The 22,270-nt window shown below is 42.5% G+C and overlaps 1 protein-coding gene and 2 long non-coding RNA genes across 10 annotated transcripts; 2 read left to right on the top strand and 1 right to left on the bottom strand.

The window, feature by feature from the left end:
* Window positions 1-507: 507 nt before the first annotated feature.
* Window positions 508-7,345, top strand: LOC131137447 (uncharacterized). Of its 3 annotated transcripts, XR_009131915.1 has the most exons (5): window positions 515-566; window positions 1,106-1,215; window positions 2,931-3,029; window positions 3,100-3,388; window positions 3,453-7,345. It is a non-coding gene; the product is annotated as an uncharacterized LOC131137447 (long non-coding RNA). The 3 variants fall into 3 exon arrangements; XR_009131914.1 differs by lacking the exons at window positions 2,931-3,029; window positions 3,100-3,388; window positions 3,453-7,345 and adding an exon at window positions 2,097-2,920 and having other exon boundaries at window positions 529-566; window positions 1,106-1,824; XR_009131913.1 differs by lacking the exons at window positions 2,931-3,029; window positions 3,100-3,388; window positions 3,453-7,345 and having other exon boundaries at window positions 508-566; window positions 1,106-1,781.
* A 1,177-nt stretch (window positions 7,346-8,522) lies between these two features.
* LOC131137444 (uncharacterized) lies at window positions 8,523-10,043 on the bottom strand. Of its 2 annotated transcripts, XR_009131905.1 has the most exons (4): window positions 9,733-10,043; window positions 9,548-9,655; window positions 9,304-9,429; window positions 8,523-9,110 (listed from the first exon to the last, which is right to left on the bottom strand). It is a non-coding gene; the product is annotated as an uncharacterized LOC131137444 (long non-coding RNA). The 2 variants fall into 2 exon arrangements; XR_009131904.1 differs by having other exon boundaries at window positions 8,523-9,429; window positions 9,733-10,041.
* Window positions 10,044-11,387: 1,344 nt separating this feature from the next.
* Window positions 11,388-21,523, top strand: LOC131137433 (uncharacterized). Of its 5 annotated transcripts, XM_058085407.1 has the most exons (13): window positions 11,388-11,701; window positions 11,783-12,000; window positions 12,152-12,252; window positions 12,353-12,474; window positions 12,559-12,731; window positions 16,832-17,261; window positions 17,834-18,737; window positions 18,812-18,972; window positions 19,160-19,307; window positions 19,398-19,467; window positions 19,598-19,661; window positions 19,821-19,902; window positions 21,224-21,523. In XM_058085407.1, the coding sequence occupies exons 7-13, from the start codon at window positions 18,665-18,667 to the stop codon at window positions 21,520-21,522; spliced, it is 897 nt and encodes a 298-aa protein (XP_057941390.1). In that variant the 5' UTR covers window positions 11,388-11,701; window positions 11,783-12,000; window positions 12,152-12,252; window positions 12,353-12,474; window positions 12,559-12,731; window positions 16,832-17,261; window positions 17,834-18,664; the 3' UTR covers window position 21,523. The 5 variants fall into 5 exon arrangements, with proteins under 5 accessions (XP_057941390.1, XP_057941389.1, XP_057941388.1 ...); XM_058085406.1 differs by lacking the exon at window positions 12,152-12,252; XM_058085405.1 differs by having other exon boundaries at window positions 11,783-12,731; window positions 17,834-17,955; window positions 18,104-18,737.
* The last annotated feature ends 747 nt before the right edge of the window (window positions 21,524-22,270 follow it).

A 22,270-nucleotide genomic window follows, 5' to 3' on the forward strand; every position in this document is an offset into this window, starting at 1 on the left:
TTCTTAAAAAGATTGACGCAAATTGTTACCTTAATTGAATTAAGCTGAGCCACTATATTTTTTGTTAGAGTGCAGCTGCTAAAGTTTCCTTTTCATTAATGGCAATTACAGAAAAAATCAAAACATTGCTTTATCGGAATGGAATTGATTTTTCACCATCAAAAAGCAATATGTATATATATATGTAAATGTATATTTCATATAATAAAAATCAAATGAGAGCAAAAGCAGATGTTTTTCATATCGGACAGTGGAAATTGCTATTTAAAGGCAATACTGCAAACTGGCCTGTAGGTGGTACTGTACCTTGTGTAACGGAGTTAAAAATGTTTCCTATTTATTTTCTAAATGTGTGAATTTATTATTATTTAGTAATTGTGTGAATTTTATCTCAATGAGTTTATGAATGATTTATTTTCTTATTTTGTTTACTCTATTTTCATCGGTTTCCTTGTATATGCTTTATTTTATCCTTTCACTTCTGCACCTCCCGGCCTTCCGTAGTGGCCCCGAGCTCTGGTATCACTCCCTCTCTTTGCCACACAACGTGGTTGGCATCGATGAGGGTAAGTCCAGTTCAAGAGCTGCAGACAAAATGTGTTGTTTAGTTCAATATTTGGTCATCTGTGTTGTGTATATTGCTTTTATGTCGATATATTTGTCATTTCAAGTGGTTTTATGTTATTTTGACCGTTGGTTTTAGTTCAAATGGCCTCTTTTCATTTACACGTCTGGCGGGATTTGCGTTACACTAGGCCCGTCGTCGTTTTGTTACAATGTGTAATTTATGTTCCGTCTGTGTAGGGTGCAAAAGACACTTTATTTTCATTCTTTTGTCCTTCAGGTTTGTGTTTTTCATTTTTGTATCATAATACTTTTTGTATGTCACGTGTCATTAATCGCTCCTTCCCCTTCTCTCCCCCACTCCGTTACGTATGTTGGCCACTAGTCGGCAGTGTTGTGAAAAACATTGTAAATATAAAATCTGTGTTTTTTCACCATTAAACAAGTACTCCCTCTCTTTGCCACACAACGTGGTTGGCATCGATGAGGGGTGCAGAAGTGGAGAGGAAAGACACTTTATTTTCATTCTTTTGTCCTTCAGAGATCTAACAAGGCGGTTACACTTGCATGGAATGATCAGATGGAGTAATCATGGCTCAACAACACAAGAGTGTCTGCCAGGCCTGGTTCTGCCGTGTCTTTCTGAGGAAGGTGTGCTGACTCGGCAATGGGATCCTGGCGTGCTTTTATTTTGAAGACAGGACGTAATCGGATACATTGCACCAAATGTCTGTACTTCAATTTGACAAACGCTGTATTCTCACTCGATGTGCTCGAAACACCCGCCCACCCAAGTTCTGTGATTGGCTGAAGACGCAATCTTACTAAACCTTAGCCAGTCCTCATTGCTTATGTGGTGATCTAGCCCCTCCCTTCTCACTGTAACACTCTCACTGCGTTGCAGATTAGTTATGAAGTCAGTGACATATTTTTACGCGGCTTCAGTGACGTTATGCTGACAGTAAGAGTAATTAGTTCGAGTATCCTTTACTGAAAAAAGTACCGGCGTTATTTATTCACATCCCTGCCTATAGTATGTTTGTTGTATTTATTCATTGTAAAACCGGTTACTATCGCAAGAACTTACGTCGTTCCCACATGATGTGAGTGGTACAAAAAGTGCGAGGTTCACATAAATGCGTTAGCTCGCTACTTCCGGGTTCTCTAGCGGCCATGGCGATGATCTGTTATGCCTAACAAACCCTGAATGGCCGCAGGTGTGGAGGACTTGGTTGCAAATCCTGCTGAGACGGGGAACTGGTGAGTGTTTTGTGGAGATGAATGGCGTCCATTTATATCGTGTGGACACGTTCAGTCATGCTTACGTCGAGTATTAACCATTGCTATGCCGAGCAACAAGTGCGGTGTTGTTTGAATTTAGCGGCAGTAATGACTTTGAATGCCGGCTAAACGCCAAAAGTGTTTACTATTATATCTATAGAGTACTCTTGTTGTGTTAAATGCTACATGAAGAAATATATATGCTGATTAATTCCAAAATGGTGATGGATTGCTTGGTCCTGTTAATGTAGGCCAGGTGGCCCACCTCATGCCATCCCGGGTTAAGTCCCAATCAAGTGGAGGTCCTGTTGGAGTGCTGCTGGGCCTCAAGCCAGGCAAGGTGGAAAAGGAGGATCTGGTGGTCCTTCTCGCATACTAAATTCCACCTGAACAGTTGGACTCCCTTCAACTTTGGTGCTTCATGTGGACTATGGGACACCTACCAAGTGTTTAACTTCCTAGATTTTGTCACAATTATCGGCAATAATTTGCAATGTGCACGTTTGTACATATTGTATGTTTTTGGGGATCGTGTAATTACTACTTATAGCCTTGAGCCTTCATTAAGCACACCACTTCACATGAAGCTCAAGCTACACTCCTGATATTAGCTTGTTACCGTCATATCTCCATGATGCAATCTAAATAGTGTACATGTTTTGTACTGCTGTGTGTGTTGAGGTTAGTAAAGAATGTCAGGCTGGGAGCGACCGTGTGAGGACGGACCCAAGGCATGCATGCATTGCAGGACAAAAAACACTTGGACAGCCGTATGAAATATGCAATAATCAAAGTGGAAAGCTTTGAATTTCAATATTTTCTCTATTTCAAAATGAAATTCAAATAAACCAATGTTTTTTTCATTCCCCTTCCTGAAAAGAAAATGAGATGACCCAAAGTGACATAAACCCTAATGGCTGTATACAGTTTTTGGGACACCCTATATACAGTATGTGGGTACACACACACACACACCTGCTGCCAATCCATGTGTTGGCGAAAGTTTGTCATCTTGGGGGACCAGCTCACACCTTGACCTCTGACCCCTGGGAGGACTACCTGTAACTGTAAGGTGTTGGTCTCAGGTCTTCTGGAGGAGATTGGCTTCTGATTGGCTGATGGCCTGGAAGGTCCTCCTCTCTCACCTGCTCATGTTTTCCCGCTCTCTGGGTTTAGCCCTGAAGGTAAGCATTTGAAGGTCAGGAAGATAACGATCAAGTCATTCATCATTCTCTGCATCTGTGTCTCACTCAGCTTTGGAGAAACACGACACGGCCAAAGCAGTCTTCTCCCCCGAGGTCAAATTCAGAGAGAGAGTAGCCAATAAGATGCGAGAGAAAGAGTACATGCCAAGCTCACCTGAAGATGTCATGCATGCACATCCTAGCCATGTTGGGATGGAGAATAAATGAGGCTGCTTTCTTGTCGGACCTCTTGGTCCACCTGGTCCAGCCGTCTGGATGTCCTGACTGAAGACGTGAAAGAAAGAATCCTAAAGGTTCTGCTCTTTGTAGATGGAGGCTGGATGGTGGACAACAGACAGGTAAACATCAAAGGTCTGTTTTTAAGGTGCATGCAAGCAAACTGATGCTTTATAAACGTTCCAGGATGCAGAGCGCAGCCACCAGATGCTGGTGTTGCGCTCGCTGTGTCTGCCACGACTCAACTTCCTGCAGAGCTCCTACAGACACCAGGAGGGGCTACGGCTTGACCCGTCCCAAAAGTTTCAGATGACCCGGATGACACTGCATCAACATCAGACATTTTAATCATCATCCGTCCAACCATTCCATTTCATTTAAAAAGGACAAATATAATCATGAGTGGCAGCACAGTTACTCTTGTAAGCACAGATGCACACTGGAGTTTTTGGACTTATTGTGGATCTCAAGCACAGGTTGTTGGATCCAAACAAAGGTCACATACACAAATGAATGAAATGTTCATGAATGCTTCATGAGGTTCCAAGTCAAGCTACACAAAGAATGAAAGTCAAACTGGAGCCTGGACGGAGAATCATCCAAATGACATTACCACCATAACGCAAAGACAAAATGACATCACTTGACTCCTGGTGCAGCAAAATCTATCCTCTGTCCTTCATCTAGAAATATCCCAGTGGAGGATGGAGAGCCTTTTCAATACAGGCCTTTTATTAGAGCCTTTGAACATGGAGTGGAGGAGAAGACAACTCATTTTTCCCCACTGAGGGACGAATAAAGGCTTATCTTATCTTGGAACGATCCTTTGCACTTCCAGGGGGCAGCGAAGAGACTCAGTGCAAAGTTGTCAGCACTTCCCTGGGGGGCAAGGATCTTCTTAGATGGAGAAAATTCTTAACTGGATGCCTGTTAATAGTGAGGATGTTAAATCACTACAGCCATTCTCCCTTTTTCTTACAGGATGCTCAAATCTGACGGAACAAATTGTGCATATGAAAGAGGCGGACTTACCATCTAACATGAGGAACATCATTCTTAAACTTCCATACAAATGACGGCGAAAATAGGGGAATGTTGCTTGTGATTTGCTAGAGCGATGTGGTCAAAGAACAGTATTCACCCATCTTGTTACCTTCATTGAAAGACTGGTCCAAGTAGCCTATGATCCACTTTTTGGGAACATTCAGGACTCGCAAGGTACCAACTCCAAGGCTTCCAATGCTAATCACACAAAACAAGGAAAAAGGAAAGCAGTTTTGCCACGAATGTCACTGAAGTCCAAGATGGAGGTGCATCTCAACATACAATCACTCAAGCCAAAGTACCTTTTGTGCAGAATTGTCTGTTTTGCTCTCAAAGCAGTCATTCCTTGGACAAGTGCTCACAGTTTCAAGTGAAAGTACCCCAGGATAAGATGAATTTTCTCAAGAAAAGCCTTTTGGTTGCCTGAAGCTAGGCCACACAAGCAAAGACTGTAGGAGTGGTTTGGATTGCACCAAAAGCACCCGGGAGTCCTTCACATACAGCGACAGGATACAGGCACATCCTCAGCACAAAATCCAAACACTGTGAACTCTTCAAGTCTTTCTACTAAACTGTCTCAGACCTGTGGCCATATTGGGATTGGGGCCGCTTGTGCAGATGATTCTGTCTTTTCTATTGTTGCAGTCGAGGTAAAGAGTCGGAAGCTCAGGCCCATTTTGCACAGATATTCTGGCCAGGAAATTTAACTTGAGAGGTCAAAGGGCAAGTACTCTGCTGAGAACAATGGGCCAAAGGAAGATAGTAAATGCTCAGGTTTTGTCAGGACTTGAAGTGTCTGGTATGGACGGGAATGTTTTCATTGACTTAGCTGATGTTTTAACTCAAAGGACTATGCCTGTGTCTGCAGTAAATGTCCCATGACAAGACGATGTGGATCCATGGATTTAATTATCAGTACAGATGCCCCAATGGTAATGGAGCCTTGGGAGCCGAAGGACCCTGTGCAGTCAGGGCCAGGATTGGTTGGGTCATTAATGGTCCACTGCGTGGTGGATCTGACAGTAGAGGTGAGAGTGGCCATCCTGCTGCAACAACAAACCCAATCTCTGTTGAACATCTTCAAGAAATGCTGGTTAAACAATACAACCATGACTTTAATGAGAAATTGAAATGTCCAGAGAAGACATCAAGTTCGTGGATCTTATGAACAATACAGCAAACCTCATAGAAGACCACGACTGCATCCGCTTACCTTTCAGACAGGAAAATCCCATGATGCCAAATAATCACTTTGTTGCAGAACAGCACTTCCAGAGCCTGAAGAGCAAGTAGATAAAAATGGACGTTTTAAGGAGGAATATGTCTCATTCCTGAATGACATGATGACTTACAAGCTCTCTCCTTTGGCCAAGAACATGTGGCAGCAATGGCAGACGTCCAAGCCATGGTTCATCAAGTTAGCGTCTCAGTTAAGCATATTGACTTTCTCTGCTTCTTCTGGTGGCCTCATGGAGATACTGCACAGCCTCCGGTAGAACATCCAATAAAATCTGTTTGGCACTGTATCATCACCAAGTTGCTGCTTTGCGGAGAACAGGACAGCACAGAACAACACAGTCAAATGCAACTTTTATGTGGACGATTGCTTGAAATCCATGGCATCGGAAGAAGAGGCAGTGCAAATGGTAACGGATTTGACTGTGCTTTGTCAAAGGAGGATTCGATCTTTCCAAGTGGATCAGCAACAGCTGCAAAGTGCTGATGTCCATTGCAGAGGACGGCAGAGCAAAGGAGATCATGGAATTGGACTTGGATACAAAGCAACTTCCGGTAGAGCGAGCACCGGGACTACAGTGGTGCATGGAATCTGACAAGTTCAAATTCAGGACGTCTGCACAAGAACAGCCACAGACCAGAAGAGGTATTCTGTCAGTGGTCAGCTCATCGTATGACCCTTTGGGATTTTTAGCTCCATTTGTTTTGCCAGCCAAGTTGCTTCTCCAGGAACTCTATCGGAGAAACCTTGCCTGGGATGAATCCATCATGGAGTCTTCCGGTAAGAAATGAAGATCTGGATGGCGGGGTCCGTTGGTGGCCTTGCGCTGGTCTTGACTCCTCGGCTCTGCTGCTTGGCCTCCCCGTGGCTTGGAGCTGTGGCACTTCCTCTCCGGGGGTGGCCTGCTCGACGGGTGTCGGCCGGCACGGTGTGTTGCCTTGCTGCTCGCCTGCGCGCCCCCTACGCTTGCTCATGTGCTGCTGTAGCCCCAACGCCGGGGTCGAGGGAGGACTGGGGTGCTATCCCTTGGAGGTCCGTGTCTCCTTCGGCTCGGGGCCTGGTTGTGGGTCTGGGTCCCCTGGGTCCCCCGCCCTATAACGCCCCAGATGCCCCACTCGGGGACATCCATGGTTTGTGCTTGCGTGTGTGTTGAGTGGATGGAGTGTGCGCGTGTGTCTGAGCTATTTTTATGGTAATGCTAATGGTAATGGTTTTATTTAATTTGAACATGCATCAGATTACAATTGAGTGCATCCCATAATTAGTTCACAGTTCCACATGTCCAAAAGGAGTAGGAAGAAGCAAAGCTTATTAAATCCTACCCCTCCATCTGGTACTTTTACAATCAGTAACTGTTACATTTGTTCACTTCCTGCTTTCCTAATCTAATTTGTAAAAACAAATTTAAAATTTATTTTATTAATTATTATTTTATTCTCATTTATTAATTTTATTTTTTGTCTCGTACCGAAGTACGAGGTGATGACCATGACCATACAATGACATAATGGGTACCATAGTAACTGTCAACATAGTGATATGTATAGCACATCATGACTGGTTCAAGACTCTTCATCCTTGTATTTAGCAAACATCAACTGCTTGTATTGTTTCTTGAATTGGCTCATCGTTGTGCATTGTTTGAGGGTCTTACTCAATCCATTCCATAGTTTGATTCCACATACTGAAATTCTATGGCTTTTTAACGTAGTCCTAGCATAGAAGTGTTTCAAATTTACTTCCCTGAGATCATATTTCTCCTCTCTTGTAGAGAAGGTTCAAGGACAATCTATTATCATCAAACCATCTTTTTATGTATTTATTGTTTTAAATACTTATATTTTATTATTATTAGTTTTATTATGGTCATATGTATGTATATGTGTATATACTTATGTATATGTGTATATACTTATGTATGTGTGTATATACATATATGTGTATATATATATACACATGTATATATATATGTGTGTGTGTATATATGTGTGTATATATATATATATGTGTGTGTGTGTGTGTGTGTGTGTGTGTGTGTGTGTGTGTGTGTATAGCTATACGGGGGGTGGGCTCTGCGGAGGTCTGGCGCTGGGTGTCCTATCTCTGCCGCCTGGTCCCCCATGGGGTAGTGGGTCCTGGCCTCATCTGTCCCGGCCGTCCTGTGTCCGTGGTCGGGCCTGGGGTTACCTGGGGCGGGCCGGGTTCCGCTTTCTGGGACAATCCTTCCAGGGTCAATCCTTCCAGGGTCAATCCTTCCAGGGTCAATTGTTACTCCATGGCCCCTTGTTGGTCTCTTCGGAGAGATGCCTCGGGGGCCATTTAGTTTTTGGAAAGGTTTGTGTAACCATGGTGGCGCTATTCACCGAAACTTTTAAAAAATGGGCCACTAGATTAGGTACAGCAAATCTATTTTTAGAACAGCACATGCCAGCGAAAACAGGAGGATGTACAGACTTTTCACAGCCTTGCAGCTCAGCCATATGGTCACGTAGAAACGTGATTAATAGCTCATTTTTGAGACAAACTTCCCAACGCTATGTTGCTAGCATGTTAGCATTTTAGCTAATTAACTCATGTCTAAAGGCAAATACACACATGGCATGATGTAGGGACACTATGGGACTGCCTTAACACTTTTGGGACTTGGTGCTTTCTTGCTAGGTGCTATCATGATAACTGTTAGCATGTTAGCTAATGTACAAATGTATAAAGGCAAATACACACATGGCATTATGCAGGGAGGTTATAGGACATCCTTGGCACTGTCTGTACTTGAGGCTCTCTTGTTAGGTGCTAGCATGATAACTATGGATCGACCGATATATTTTTTTTCCGGCCGATGCCGATACAGATTTTTTTCCATCACCCTTAGCCGGTGGCCGATTTTGCTTGGGCCGATATTTGTGGCCGATACTGCTTTTGCGCCCTCAATTTATATGAAAAAATTACAATGATAAATATTACAGGTCTCAAGTTTGAAAAAATGTTTATTGAAATGTAAACACTGAACACAGTAGGATTCAGCTTTCTGAAACACACATTTAAACAGCATTATCAACTTTAAAAGGAATAAATGCGGATGAGGAAAGGATGTGCGTGAATTATCACCGCCCAGAGGATTATTGTGCCTCTGTAAGAACGGTGTTGGCCATCTTCAGTGCTTTTCTTTGACCAGTACGATGTCATCTGGAGGGACTCGTGATGAGGGGCTTTTCCCACGGAGACGAGCTGATCTCTTTCCCGCCTGTCACCTGGATGCTGTGGAACTGCTCCTTCCTCGAAGGCGGCCCTCAGGTTGGCACCGTCTCAGTATTTTTCACAACCTTTGCTGATTGTTCCAATTGTAATCCACCCAATCTACATTTTATAGCAGCATAACAACCCAATTCAAAGCCTTTCCCCACCTGGTTACAAGCTTGAAGCTTGCCTGGTACGCCCTGAGACAACCCTACGGCGTTGACGTAGACCATGGGATCGAAGCTCACCCGAGGAAGACTCCTCTTCTCTCTGGAAAGGCCCGAAAACCCAGGTCCCATCTTAGCCACCTGCTGGGCTGCGCTTCCCTAAGGAGGAACATGGTAATCCAGTTCAACTATAGCAAGTAACAGGTTTGACACTAGCTGTAACTATGGCAACAACAAACAAATACGAGCGCCAAGGACTCCCTCTCAGTAGCCTATCCATTTTGCACAAATTCAACTTAAAAGCAGCAGGATCCTTGTCGTCAAATCCTAATGAAATAAGTTGTCAAATAACCTGATTTATTATGAGATCCTTCCTGAATGACTTCAATCAGACCATTGTGAATGACCATTGTGACTAGAGAGTGAGCGACCTGGGTTTTAGAGGTCTCAGGTGGCTTCCTTTTTTCATTTCTTCCGTCTGTTGGTGACAAGTTTTAATTAAGAGATGAGGGGGCACAAGTCAATCACAGGAGCAATACAGAACAAATGAAAATGTGCTTATTTCAAGAAGCACATGGAATAAGTGCTTCTTTTACCTTTCTTTGACCTTCTTGGCTCCTTTTCTCTGCCAGCCAGTCATCCACCGAGCGCCCCTCAGAATTGGAGCAAGAATGTTCATTCCTGTAGCGACTGTGGCCGTACTCCTTTGTTTTAGGAAAGCCACAGTGTTTACAACGGAAGTGCTCCATCTTCCAAGGGGGCTTGCGCTTTAGGAACTCACCCAGGCTCTGGGCTCTTGCGAGCTCCAGCTCCTTCTTTTTCCTTACCAGGCCGTGGAGTGGGGCACCTTGGCAGAGGCAGCAGCAGACGCAGGAGCGGAGGCAGCACCGGCCGCCTTCATCTGACACAACCTTTGACAAACTGAAAAGATCAAGAATTCGTCTTTCAATGTGAGGGATTTTCAAGGAGGAAGCCTGAATCTCCCAAAATCTGGCAATGCGGTCCAAATAATTAAGCTTAATAAGATGCCGCCATGGCTGCTAGCGAACCCGGAAGTAGCAAGCTAACGCATTTATGCGAATCTCGCACTTTTTATACAACTCACGTCACGTGGGAACGACGTAAGGTCTTGCGATAGTAACCGGTTTTACAATGAATAAATACTATAAACATACTATAGGCAGGGATGGGAAACAGCGTTTAAATAACGTCGGTACTTTTTTCAGTCACGGGTACGGTAGTAACTAATAACTCTTACTGTCAGCATAACACTGTTATTACGTCACTGAAGCCGCCTAAATATATATCACCGACTTCATAACTAATCAGCAGCGCAGTGAGAGTGTCGCAGTGACAAGGGAGGGGGGATAACCACACAAGCAATGAGGATTGGCTAAAGTTTAGTAAGATTGCATCTTCAGCCAATCACAGAACTTGGGTGGGCGGGTGTTTCGAGCGGGTGTTTCGAATACAGCGTTTGCCAAATGGAAGTACTGTGGTGGACACTAGGGGGCAGGTCTCTCACCCAGTCGGTAGGCGGGTTGGGGGCGTGGTTTGATCCCTCTCTTCTGGCGCGTAAATGTTAGCGCTATATAAGATGTTCCATCTTTGTGATTGTGTGTTTTTTTTGAGCCGTCAAGAAATAAAGCTCTGCATAAGACGAAGTGAGTCTTTCCTGCAACAGCCACAGTACAGACACTAATTTGGTGCGCTGTATCCGATTACGTCCTGTCTTCAAAATAAAAGCATGCCAGGAACCCATTGCTATGGGAGGCCGTTTAGGGCAAAACACATTAAAACATCTGAACACACACTTCCAATGTACGCAAACACACACTGATTTTTGGCACATATGCCTCGAAACAGGGTAAAACACATCAAAAATCTGTACACACAGACACAATTCACACATACACACACTAATAATGGGTACACACGCGCATTAAAAGCCGTGTACACACACCGACAACAAGCACATACACACAAATAAACACACACACACACACAGATATAATATTCACACGGACCAACATTCACACAGGAGTATTAGTTTTATTGTCTCTTTAAACTTAGGTTATTTAGCGTGCGTTTGTGCGCGTGTGTATGCGTGTGAGTGGAAAACGAAATTTGGTGCGTTACCAGATGCGGTTACCAGATGGCACCTGAAAATGCCTGTTTACAGGAAGCCACTACTACAGCTACTTCCGATTTTGCTACTTCAAAATAATGTTCTCAACCCTATACATTTTTATAGACTGTGTATAAAAACTTCATACTTGGGAGACAAGGACTCATTGTGCGTTATTTTCCATAAATTTACAATCCCTATAACAAACCACCTCACCTGCTTGCTAAATTTGAGTTTTAGTATTTTGAGTGTATTTTATTCTGAAACTCACAACAGGAAGCCATAGTAAGCGCAGACTCCCAATTTAATCATGGAAAAGCGGGGAACTTAATGGAGAGCAACAACGGCCGGCGGTAGGCAAACGGAGGAGGCTATTGCTATTTTGAGGAGGCTACTGGGTTCACCAGACCTAATGACCTGGCTGGTAAACCTCTCGAAGCACAAGTAGTAACGTTTCGGTTAACAATGAGATGAGCGTGTTGTTTAGGCCAAACCAAAGCCTAAATGTGAATATGAGGAGTGAACCGCTGTGTGGACCCATATCTGAACAAGTGCAGTCTGAGACCTCGTTCTTTCACGCTAGGCGATTCGGTGGCTGGGGCAGGTCAAAGGCAAAGAGAAGGTGGGTAACATTAACCACATTAAGTATTATTTTCCTGCCATGGATGTAATAATTAAGTCAGAAAACTGTCGGTATTTCCAGACCACGACCGCCATACCACCGTGAAACCCCCTTTTTTAAGGATGTGATACTGCTCTTCAGCCCCCGTGACAGAAAAGTCCCAAGAAAAAAAAGAAAGCACTCGTACATGGAAAGGGCCACATAATAAGTGCACTACAACTTGATAAAACATGGGACAACAGCACACTGCTCCTCAAACTGCATGAGGCGTTTGATGGGAGGATCCCCTCAGATGTCAGGTGAGTCGTTAATGGCAAGTTAGCATAGCTGAATTCCAACTAGCTACAAACTAGAAAATGAATCAGCTACATCTGACTTGCTAATGCTGCCGGGGCAGGTAGTAGCTTTTTCTCATTCATTCATTCATTTTCTACCGCTTATCCTCACAAGGGTCGTGGGGGGTGCTGGAGCCTATCCCAGCTGTCTTCAGGCGAGAGTCGGGGTACACCCTGGACTTGTCGCCAGCCAATCACAGGGCACATATAGACAAGGTTTTTTCATTTAGTCGCCAACAGTTTTGTCTGTAGTCACTGGAATTGTTAGGTGGACTTATATAGTGGCTCTAATGGTTGTACGAATGTACATTTTCAGTTTGGAGATTCTTATGCCTTGTGGAATAAACTGGTCCCACCCAGACTTGGCAAATGCCAGCTGTTAGATGCTTCCATGGTGCAGATCTTCTTCAATAAAATTGCTACAGTAAATTAAAAAAGGTTTGATGCCCGGTTTTATAATTTTATTTATATTATTCCTGTTCCCTGGGCTGCTTAAAATGTGCTCTCCCCTCTGTGAACCAGATCTCTGAAGCCAAAACACTGAAGGAGCTGCAACAGTTTGCAGAACCCCTCACTGGTTACCTAGCCAATGCTGGCTGCTTGAGACATCTCACAAGCCTGGCTGACAAGGACAAACTGCTGGAAGATATCCTCATGTTTCAAGTGGCCCAGCGTGTCTGTGGTCCCATGGAAAGGTACCTCCTATCACAGGTTAACTGTTGACTATATAGTACACATTCAACGGACTATTGGAATTAATATTTATTCTTGCAACATGTATTTACTGAATTTGGCCTGTATTCGTTGATAATAATACTTTGTAATATTATTTTTTTTAATCTCAAATTATTGTGTAGGTTTTCTGATGGACTGAAAACACAAAATAAAATCTCATCCTGAAGCCTTTTGCCCAGTCATGTGCTACAGCCCTGGTACTCTGACTGCTCATATTATGGAAGACTTGTTTGACATAAGATGGTCAGAGGTGGGAAGTAACAACAGGGCAGATGAAAACAGGGTGGTAGCCTATTGGAGGGACTACTTGCAGGATGTTGAAGGTGAATAACTGCAGGGGAATAGATTCTGGCCTGATGTATTTTTTCAGCTTTTGAATTTGTGCTTGAACTTGACTGGAACTATGGGCACAATATGATTTGAATGTGTATCCAGGAAAAAAAATTGCCTTCTGTCCTTGTTTTTGAGTGTGGTTCCCACCACTAATTGTATTTAGTTTTCAGAGGAGGAAGGCCCTGCAAAGCTAAGAGACAAGTGGCACCCCCTATTGGATTTTGTCCAGAACCATCACTAGGATTCCAGAGAGGGAGATACCCAATAGCAAACACATGTATCAACTGTCTCAAAACACCTTGCCATAAGTCATATGATGATTTCAAAAGAAACATGGACTTTGCAATCCAAAACACTCAGGGTTTTGGAATGGAGTAAAAATTCTTACCATTCATTGTGAGAAAGTCTTGCGTTCATATTCAAAGCCATGCTGTGCCACACACCTGTTTGGGTGTCATTCCTGTATTAGCACTTTATTTTTACAGGAGTATAACATTTCTTACACCAGTATTTGCACTTAAAAAGTATGAGTTGCATTTGTTGAAACAATCTGAGTGTTGAAGGTTGTATTGCATTAAGATTGAAATTTAAATTTGGTATCAGAACATGTCCGTTTTTCATTATTATTTGCACCACATCTCAAAATGATTACACAAATTTGAAATTAGTTTAATTTTGTGTGGAGTACAATGTGTGCACCTGAAGAATTACAAATTACGCTTGTAATACATTTGAGAGAAAACTACCAATTCAGTTACTCTTTTTAATTATTTAGTGTGATTAATTAATTCCATTGTCACTTACCTTGTTATTTTTTTAAAATAATGTATTCATAGTTGAGCCCGATAAAATCTTAGCAGAGACTGAAAGCCAACCATTCACATGTAGGCCACTACTATTTATTTTCAAGGAAATCTACAAGCGTTACAAATAAATTAATGCCATGGTTACCATCCTCAGTAAATTGATTAATTGTCTGGCTAATTTCCTCCATGGTGCTATGGTTTACCTGAAAGTTATTTTCAGGAACCTCAACATTGTTATTGAGCTGGAGCTCATGTAAGGGTCCGTTGTCAGTCACTGAAGCATCATTAGTAGTAAACACACTCCTTCCAGCTGTACTGTTCTGCATGTCCAACGGTGGTGTGCATACCTTCATACCACAACTGTAAAGGTGTCCTGTGTCTCTCAGTTCGCAGTGCATGGTGATTCCATTGGTCTCTGAATGTAGTGCAAGCTAAATATGTGTACTTCAGACAAGGAATCAAGTATATTTTCATCCTGCATAAAGGTAAATAGGTCAGAATAATGGTATGAAACCACACGATTAAGCTCAGCCCAAAGCCTTTCAAGACGTCGATTGTGAACACTTCGACCTGTTGTTATACTGCCTCTGTTCAGTCGTCTGTGTCTCAGCATGTATCAATCACAGTGTTCTCTGTGCCTTGATCACATCTAACTCGTGATGGTAATCCAAAGTTTTGAACTCCTTCCTGGAATAAGGACGATACACTGCGAGCCCTGTTATTGGTAAGGCACTCAGGGTATATAATTGTCTGACTATACCCATCCACGCAGCCGTGGAACACCATCCTCCAGCTAATTAGCTTATGGTTTCCATCGATATGCCTGCCAAAATAAAAGTAAGTTAGGATCAGCAGCCAACTTCTGTCAATAGCAACATCATACATTTGGTGCATTTACATGTTCTGATCTTAATTGAAATACTTTGCTATTTTAAAAAGGCACAAGTCTTCTATTTCATGCAGGATCAACTATTCGAACCTTGCACGACCTGATTATATTTCTAATGCATGTGATGTTACACAATGGATTTCCCCCCCAATGTCCTACAGAATCTCAAAGCTGATACATTCTCCAAAGCGATGGGAAGAAATGTGAAAATAAACCATTTGTGTGTTTCCTCTGTTTTCATTTGCAGGAGAAGGTAACTTCCAGCAAACAAGTTTACAGGCTGTATTTTCTGGAAGTGTAAGGGCAAAAAATGGTAACATTAACGAATCTAATGAAAATGTGCAAAAAAACTGCCCTGCACCCAACATGACTTTTTGTCAGACTTACCATAACTCATGAGGTCCCTGCACATTGTAGACTCTTCGATGAATTGCTCAACTGCGTCCGATTGGGTCGATGTATCGGAGTACTCCAAGACCCTCCAATGCTGCACGCGTATCCCCCTGCGGCGTAGACTGCCGCGGACATATGTTTCACCAGCATTGGGTGTCTGATGATTGACATTAAACAATCATCAGACAGTGGCGTGTAATCTCGCGATGGGGCATTGAGATGTTGTCTGTGACGAAATAAGGTTTGTCGGTCTATCACATAAAATAGAGAAATTCCCTGCCAGTTCAGCCCTATATCCAAACACTGGTTTATCTGGTCCAGTGTCAGGTCGTACCTTGGCCGACCAGGAGCACCACTTCGAGTTGTTGGTGTCATAATAATGACTTCTTGAACTGAAGTTTGCTGTAAAATAAGCAACAAGTGTCTGTGGAGTGACTCTAATAGTGCAGCACACTCTCTTGACTCTGAGCTTTCAGCACGACGAGGTCATAGCACCAATAGTCCTGGTATGGCTCCACAGCTCGGTGAAGTGTCCGGCTACTGGGTTCTGTTGGATAGACTGGATGCGGTGCACAACTCGAACGAAATATATATATTTAAAGGACTATACTATGTACAAGTCGTTCCAACCTTGTGTGGAGGGGGAGGAATAATCCAAATAGCAAGTTTACCTCAGTTTGCCTACCGCCGGCCATTGTTGCTCTTGCATTAAGTTTCTGGCTTTGTCATTATTAAATTGAGAGTCTGCACTTGCTATGACTTACAGTTGTGAGTTTCAGAATAAAATACACTAAAACATGCTAAAACTTACATTTAGCAAGCAGGTGAGGTGGTTTGTTCTTATTGATTGTAAATGTACGCAAAATAATGAACAATGAGTCCTTATCTCTCAAGTATGAAGTTTTTATAGCAAAGCCTATAAAAATGTATAGTGTTGAGAACATTATTTTGAAGTGAAAAAATCGGAAGTAGCTGTAGTAGTGGCTTCCTGTAAACGCGCAATTTCAGGTGCCTTTCGGTTACACCGAACTGAGCTTCCGGGCGCACCGAATTTCTTTTTCCGCGCACACGCACGCTAAATATCATACGTTTAAAGAGACAAGAAAACTACTACTCCTGTGTGAATGTTAGTCCGTGTGAATATTATATCTGTGTCTTCATTTTAGTTTGTTAAATAAAATAATGTTTTTTATTCAGCTTGTCTGCACATATCGCACATAGTTTAATTAAATAAGTAAATATGTATATGTTTAAATTTGTTCATACGATTATACCAAAATACCAAGCTATGTTTTTGACCCGCACCCCCTCGCAATGGACTAGCCCAATGCCAAGTGCTTTGTTTTCAAATCCAAGGGTGAGCGGGAAGAGTCGTAACGGCCTGCGTAGCACTGCCTGTCGTCTTGCTATTGAGACACAAAATAGCATAAAAGGGGGAAAAAAAGTTGAAAAAAGTTTGTTTGGCTATAGATACACTCGACGAGGTTACGATGGACACTCTAAAAGGTACGTTAAGTGGCAACAGGGTGTAATGTAGACATTTTTATGACTGCTATGCTAGCACAAGTCTTAGTTATTAGCTAATAAGTAACCAATTGTCATGATTCACTCTGCTTGGTCCTCTGCTGTCTCCTTGCAGCCCTGCTGAGGACTCCACCCCGGCTCATCCGGCCAGCACACCTGGGGTCAATCTCTGATTAGGCCTTCTTATGTCATGCGGCCTGGCAAGACCCTGTCAGATTGTCCTACTGTTTACCCTGTATGGTTCATGTCTTGCGACTCCTTGCCTAACCTTCTTAGTGCTTTTATTTCCTGCTGCCTACTCTTTTCCCGTGAGTAGTTGAGCTTCCTAGTTTTTCCTTTTTGCTGCTTTGTGCCTTCTGTTGTACTTCTAGTTCCCCGGTGACCTTTGGTTACCGGCGTCTTTTGTTGTACCGTGTTTTTTCCTCCTCTGTGAGCGCCTTCTGTTACCATTAAATACCCCTTTTTTTACCATCTTTGTCTCTGCTCTGAGGGCCACAACGGCTGGCGCACGCACCAGCCTTTGTAACACCAATCTCGTTTAGCTGGTGAGATTAAATTGTGTTTTATTGAAGACATTGTTCTTTGGAAATCCTATAACAAACCCAAAATAATTTACAATAATTAGCTTCCAAATAATGCATTATTGAATTAAGCTGCTGTATCTTTTATTATAATGTATTATTGCACTACATATGTGAAGTAAACTTTTCCGTATGCATTCATATTTTATCTTTTTCTGTTTTCTTAGTTTTCTCTCCTGTCTGGTTGTTGTATTTTGTTATTAAGCTTATTCTGACATTGATTGGCGAGCTGCTGGAAACAGGAATTTCTCATATTACTGAGAAAGCAATGAAAAATGAATGAACTCAGGAACTAATGAGTAAGGGTTATGTAGATTTGTTCCTCATTAACTACTGTAATTTAGTGTACCCTATGGTAAAGTGTTATCAACAAAGTATATGTCGATCTCGTGTACATGGTAAAAGTATTGTGACAGTCACAATATGGTTTTAGTGAAAAAGCACGGAAAGAGTGGTCATGGTTGAAATGTCATTTGCAGTGGTGTGCAACAGACAAGTTTGGCATTTAATGACAAGTGTATTGTACTGTATTTCAGCTGCTAGTATTGGAGAAGACCTACTAAGGTCACTCTCCAGGGATGACATCAAAGATTTGTTTCCTGGTCCAGAAAACTTTCTGAGACGGCGGGCACTGTGGCTTCTTGTGAGTGGTGAACAGGTTAGTGCTATTTTAAAAACTCAGATTATCCTCTTCCATTACACTACATTTGATGAAACTGTAAATTCGTTTTAAGGCTTACTACATTTATTCTTGTGGAAAATTGCAAAAAGTAGATCCACAGATTATTAAGTGAAATTTATTTTAGGTTCAGGCTTCTGTCAGTGATGTGGACTGGACTAAATCTTCATTTACTGCAACCACCGGCCCTGAATATTTTTGACCATGTCCAACCCAGAGTACATTGTCTATACAGACAGTGAACTTGAGCAGGCATGTTCATCCTATTTTGAACACAAACTGCACTATCCAAGGAGCTCCTCTTCAGACTCATGAGGAACACTTTGACCAACATGATCTCAATTGCAAGAGCCCTACGGGACCCAAGGTACCCCAGAGGTCGATTCCATGGCTTGGCGAATGGTGAAGTACTACCTTATGTTGAAGGACAACCCCTCAGGTGATAAGTGGGTATGTAAACTTTCTGGTACAATATGTCAATATCTATTCCATGCAGTAGACTATAGTTTTTGTTTCCAACAACTGTTGCAGGCACACATCGGTAAGAAACTCATGAAGAGACTTTCAAATGTCAAAAGGCCAAAGAAGGCCAGGTCTAGCCCTTTTAAAGAAAAAACGTTGACTGACATCTGATGAGTTTTATGCAAGTCACTTAAATACAGACTCTCCTGGGTCAAGCAATGCCTCTATGATCCCGGAGCAGCCACCTGTTGGGTCCAGCACTCCAGAGACACAGCAGGACACTACTGAAGATGATGCAGGTACAGTAGCTTCTGCTGTCTACCAGAGCTTTTCAAAACACAAAGCTAATGTCTTCTCTTTTTCTTGCTTCCAGTGGGTTCTACTGAACTGCTCGACAGCCAGAAGAACCAGGCCAGACACTATAAAACCCTCCAAGACATGTACAGACGCTTTATTACGTCTGATGTTTTAAAGCCACAAGAAAGAGCAACCCAAATTTTAGAAGCTTACCCGTGTTCCAAACAACTGGACCATGTGAGTAAAAATATTTTGTTTCTGTCCAAATATCTGATATTTCACATATTGTCATTACCTTGTAAGAGACTGCTGTCTTTAATGTTCACATATAATTGCATTTCATGAAGCCTCAGTAGATGACAAATAGGCTGATTTAATAATATAGCTTTATATTATGCATTAAGCCATATGGCATTATTTTCAGGTAATGGATGAGATGCAGAGAATTATCCAACCAAACAATGGCAACTACATTGGAGAGATTAAGGACAGATGGGACAACTTTTTCTCAAAGGTCCAGTTCTATGGTGTGATGAAGAAAGCCATGACGCCTCCAACGACCTTAAATGGAGGTTTGGTCACAATACTTGCCTTGAGTCATATCCAGATATGTAACAAATGCTACATTATATTGCTTTGTTTTCTGCTTTCATTCAAAATAGTGGATCACACCTCAGCAGTGTTTGCAGCCCTGCCAAGTCTCTTTCCATCGAGTACATCGCCACCAAAGAAGTTGAGTCCTTGCAGTGAAGCACTATGTCACGTAATTAAGGTGTTAAATAGTTTTACTTAAAAAAACAGGTACGAAGTGATATAATATGTGAAAAACCTGAGGCTTTATATTTGGCATTTTGTCATCTAGACGGTTGAGGACCCTGAAGGATTCTTGCAGCAGCGAACCCTGTCTTGCCCAGTGTTGCTCAAAAGTAAGGACAACTGCATGATTGCAATTGGCAGCACTTTAGTGACAACCTTTGCAACCGCAAAGCTGAATGAAGGACTGTTGTACCTGATGGCATATTACTATGCATTGCACCTTTCATAGCCAAAGTGAATTTCCACCTTGCTGCTTGTACTGCAAACAGAAATACTTCAAGACTCCATCCATGCTCAAGATGCTACCTCCACATCCAAAAAGGCTCTTGAAGAGTGGAAGTCCTTCATCCAGTGAGTGCATCTGTTCACTTTCATCATTCATCAGTTTAGCTTTGTATGTTGTTTCAAGCATCAGAAACCATTGTTAAGATTCTTAAATACAGAGGTGGAAAAAAATACAGATACAGAGATAGAGATCAACTATTTTTCTGAAGGACTGGTTTGATGTTAGTATGATCATGCGGTTCAACTGAAGTCTTGGTGTGAGCGCGTATATAAAGAATTTACATAAAAGCTTAAAGGGATAGTTTGGATTTTTTTACATGATGTTCTATGACATTCACATCAGCAGTGTACAACAATATGCGTTCAAAGGAGTAATACATTTGCATCATAAAAAGTCACCTTGCTGTAGTATGCTGTTGATAGGGATGCCATACAACTTAATGTCAAAAAATCCAAACTCTCTCTTTGAAGTGGATTAGGTTTGAGTTGAAATCAAAGGCACACGATACATAAGTTAAAACAGCCATTTATTTCTGCCTGCCGCCTGTCTCGTGCTCCATGCGCCCCGGCTTGTATTTTGGGTCTTTAAGTTTTTGGCAGTACTTCTTTTGAGACAGTATGATTTTTTTTTTCCCAGACATTTTTGTTTTCAGGATGTTTATCATGCTGTATTTGTTTATATAAAGTCTGAAAAATGGTATTTTAAAGATTTATCTCCTTTTTACATATCTAGTAATACTTGTATTTCTGCTAACAAGCACATTAAAACAACTAGCAATTTTAAGAGCACACATTTCTTATGAATAAAGAACAATATTCCCATATCTACAATAAGATTAAGATATGCTTTTATTCGTCCCTCAGTGGGGAAATTTGCATTGCACAGCAGCAAGAGTACAGAGTCAGTTAAGCAGTACAAAATACACAATATAGAAAAATATTAAAAAAATATATAAACAACCCAAGTATTAACAAAATCAACAGTTTTTCCCCGAGTTATATACAATATAGTATGTAGATAATATGAAACAAGATGAGACATGGATAGCATATGGAAGAACATTTTGCTTAAATCTAGCATTATAAAAGTACATGTTATCTCAGTTTTTGATATTAATAAGAATATTTGGCTTAATCTGTTCTTGTAATAAGGACATTTTACTTAAACCTATTAATGTGATTTAAAAACAACTTGCTTAAAATTAGTCATGATTTCTCATTTTAGGACCTCTTATAATTTAAATTCACAAGAAAAAAATATAAATTTTAAGAATTCTAGCCAAGCAAATTTTGCTTGCCCCATTGGTAGATTTTTTTGCTTGAAATAATAAAAGTTGTCTATTTGAGTTTAGTTTAGCCTTGTTTCAAGTATGGCTGTTTTTTGCAGCGAACGAGCTGCCACACCAAACCAGGAGAAGGACCGGCAAAGCCAACCCCCGCCCCCCCATCCGACACGCCGGACCAGGCTACCCCTCGAGTGAGAACTGGATCCGGGCTGAACAGGCCTTACGCAGGGCCCGTTGTAACACGGACCACACCCAACCAGAAGAGACGCCGCGTCAGGGTTCCAGGCTCCCCAGCCAGGTGCAGGCGAGCGTGCCCTGCCACTACCATCGTAAGGGCGCGAGGCACCGTTGGCCATGGAAGGGCGTATACCCCCCCCCCCCGCACAGCCGAAACCTGTAACCTATGCTATCCCCAGACTGGAATTCCCCGGTCCACGCCATGGTGCGCCAAGTGCGATGCTGCTCGAGTATGATACGGCAATGGGCCAAAGGTTGGTTGCACCTTCCGTCTGACACTGCAGATGGGCTGCTTTATAGCAGGACGAAGGATGGAGGTCTCGGCATCCCTAGGTTGTCCACTCTCATTCCAGCTCTTCAGTGCTACCTTGCGTACCTCCTCCAGTCTGATGAGGAGTGCGTTAAAGAGGTTGCAAAACTTATGATCCTGGAAGGCAAAGTGATCAGCCTTTGGGAAAGGGCCAGTGGCACTAAGCACATGGGCGACAGTGGGGTGTCGAGCCTCGACATGAGCAGTGCCAGAAAAACATCAGCGCCACGGAAGTCTGGCGAACTCCTAGTACCTGACCTTGTTATGATTAAGGGATCTAGAGCCCTGATAGTGGACGTGACAATTGCTTATGAAATAAGCATGGAGCAGATGATTGAAAAGGGAGCGGCAAAAGAAAAATATACATGCCTCAAAGGGGTGATTACGAATCTAAATACCGGCGTGTCTGAGGTTAGGGTATCCAGGTTCCCCATTGGTGCACGGGGTAAGTGGCTGACAAGAAATGATCGAGTTTTGAGCAAGATATGCTCCTCGAGAATGGAAGTCAGGCTATCCGCAGGACCAGATCAAATACCTGGGGATCACTATCAGCGCCCTCCGTGGGGCAAGTCCCCCTGACATCAAGGCTTCATTAAATATC

Source organism: Doryrhamphus excisus, chromosome 10, assembly GCF_030265055.1.
Source record: "Doryrhamphus excisus isolate RoL2022-K1 chromosome 10, RoL_Dexc_1.0, whole genome shotgun sequence".
Taxonomy (NCBI): Eukaryota; Metazoa; Chordata; class Actinopteri; order Syngnathiformes; family Syngnathidae; genus Doryrhamphus; species Doryrhamphus excisus.

What these genes read in the sequence shown, in the direction of transcription:
- LOC131137433 (XM_058085405.1), top strand. Translation starts at nt 18,665, where the DNA reads ATGATCCCGGAGCAGCCACCTGTTGGGTCCAGCACTCCAGAGACACAG. An exon ending in GTTCCAAACAACTGGACCAT is followed by an intron (nt 18,973 to 19,159) that starts GTGAGTAAAAAT and finishes CATTATTTTCAG; the next exon opens with GTAATGGATGAGATGCAGAG. An exon ending in AGTACATCGCCACCAAAGAA is followed by an intron (nt 19,468 to 19,597) that starts GTTGAGTCCTTG and finishes TTTGTCATCTAG; the next exon opens with ACGGTTGAGGACCCTGAAGG.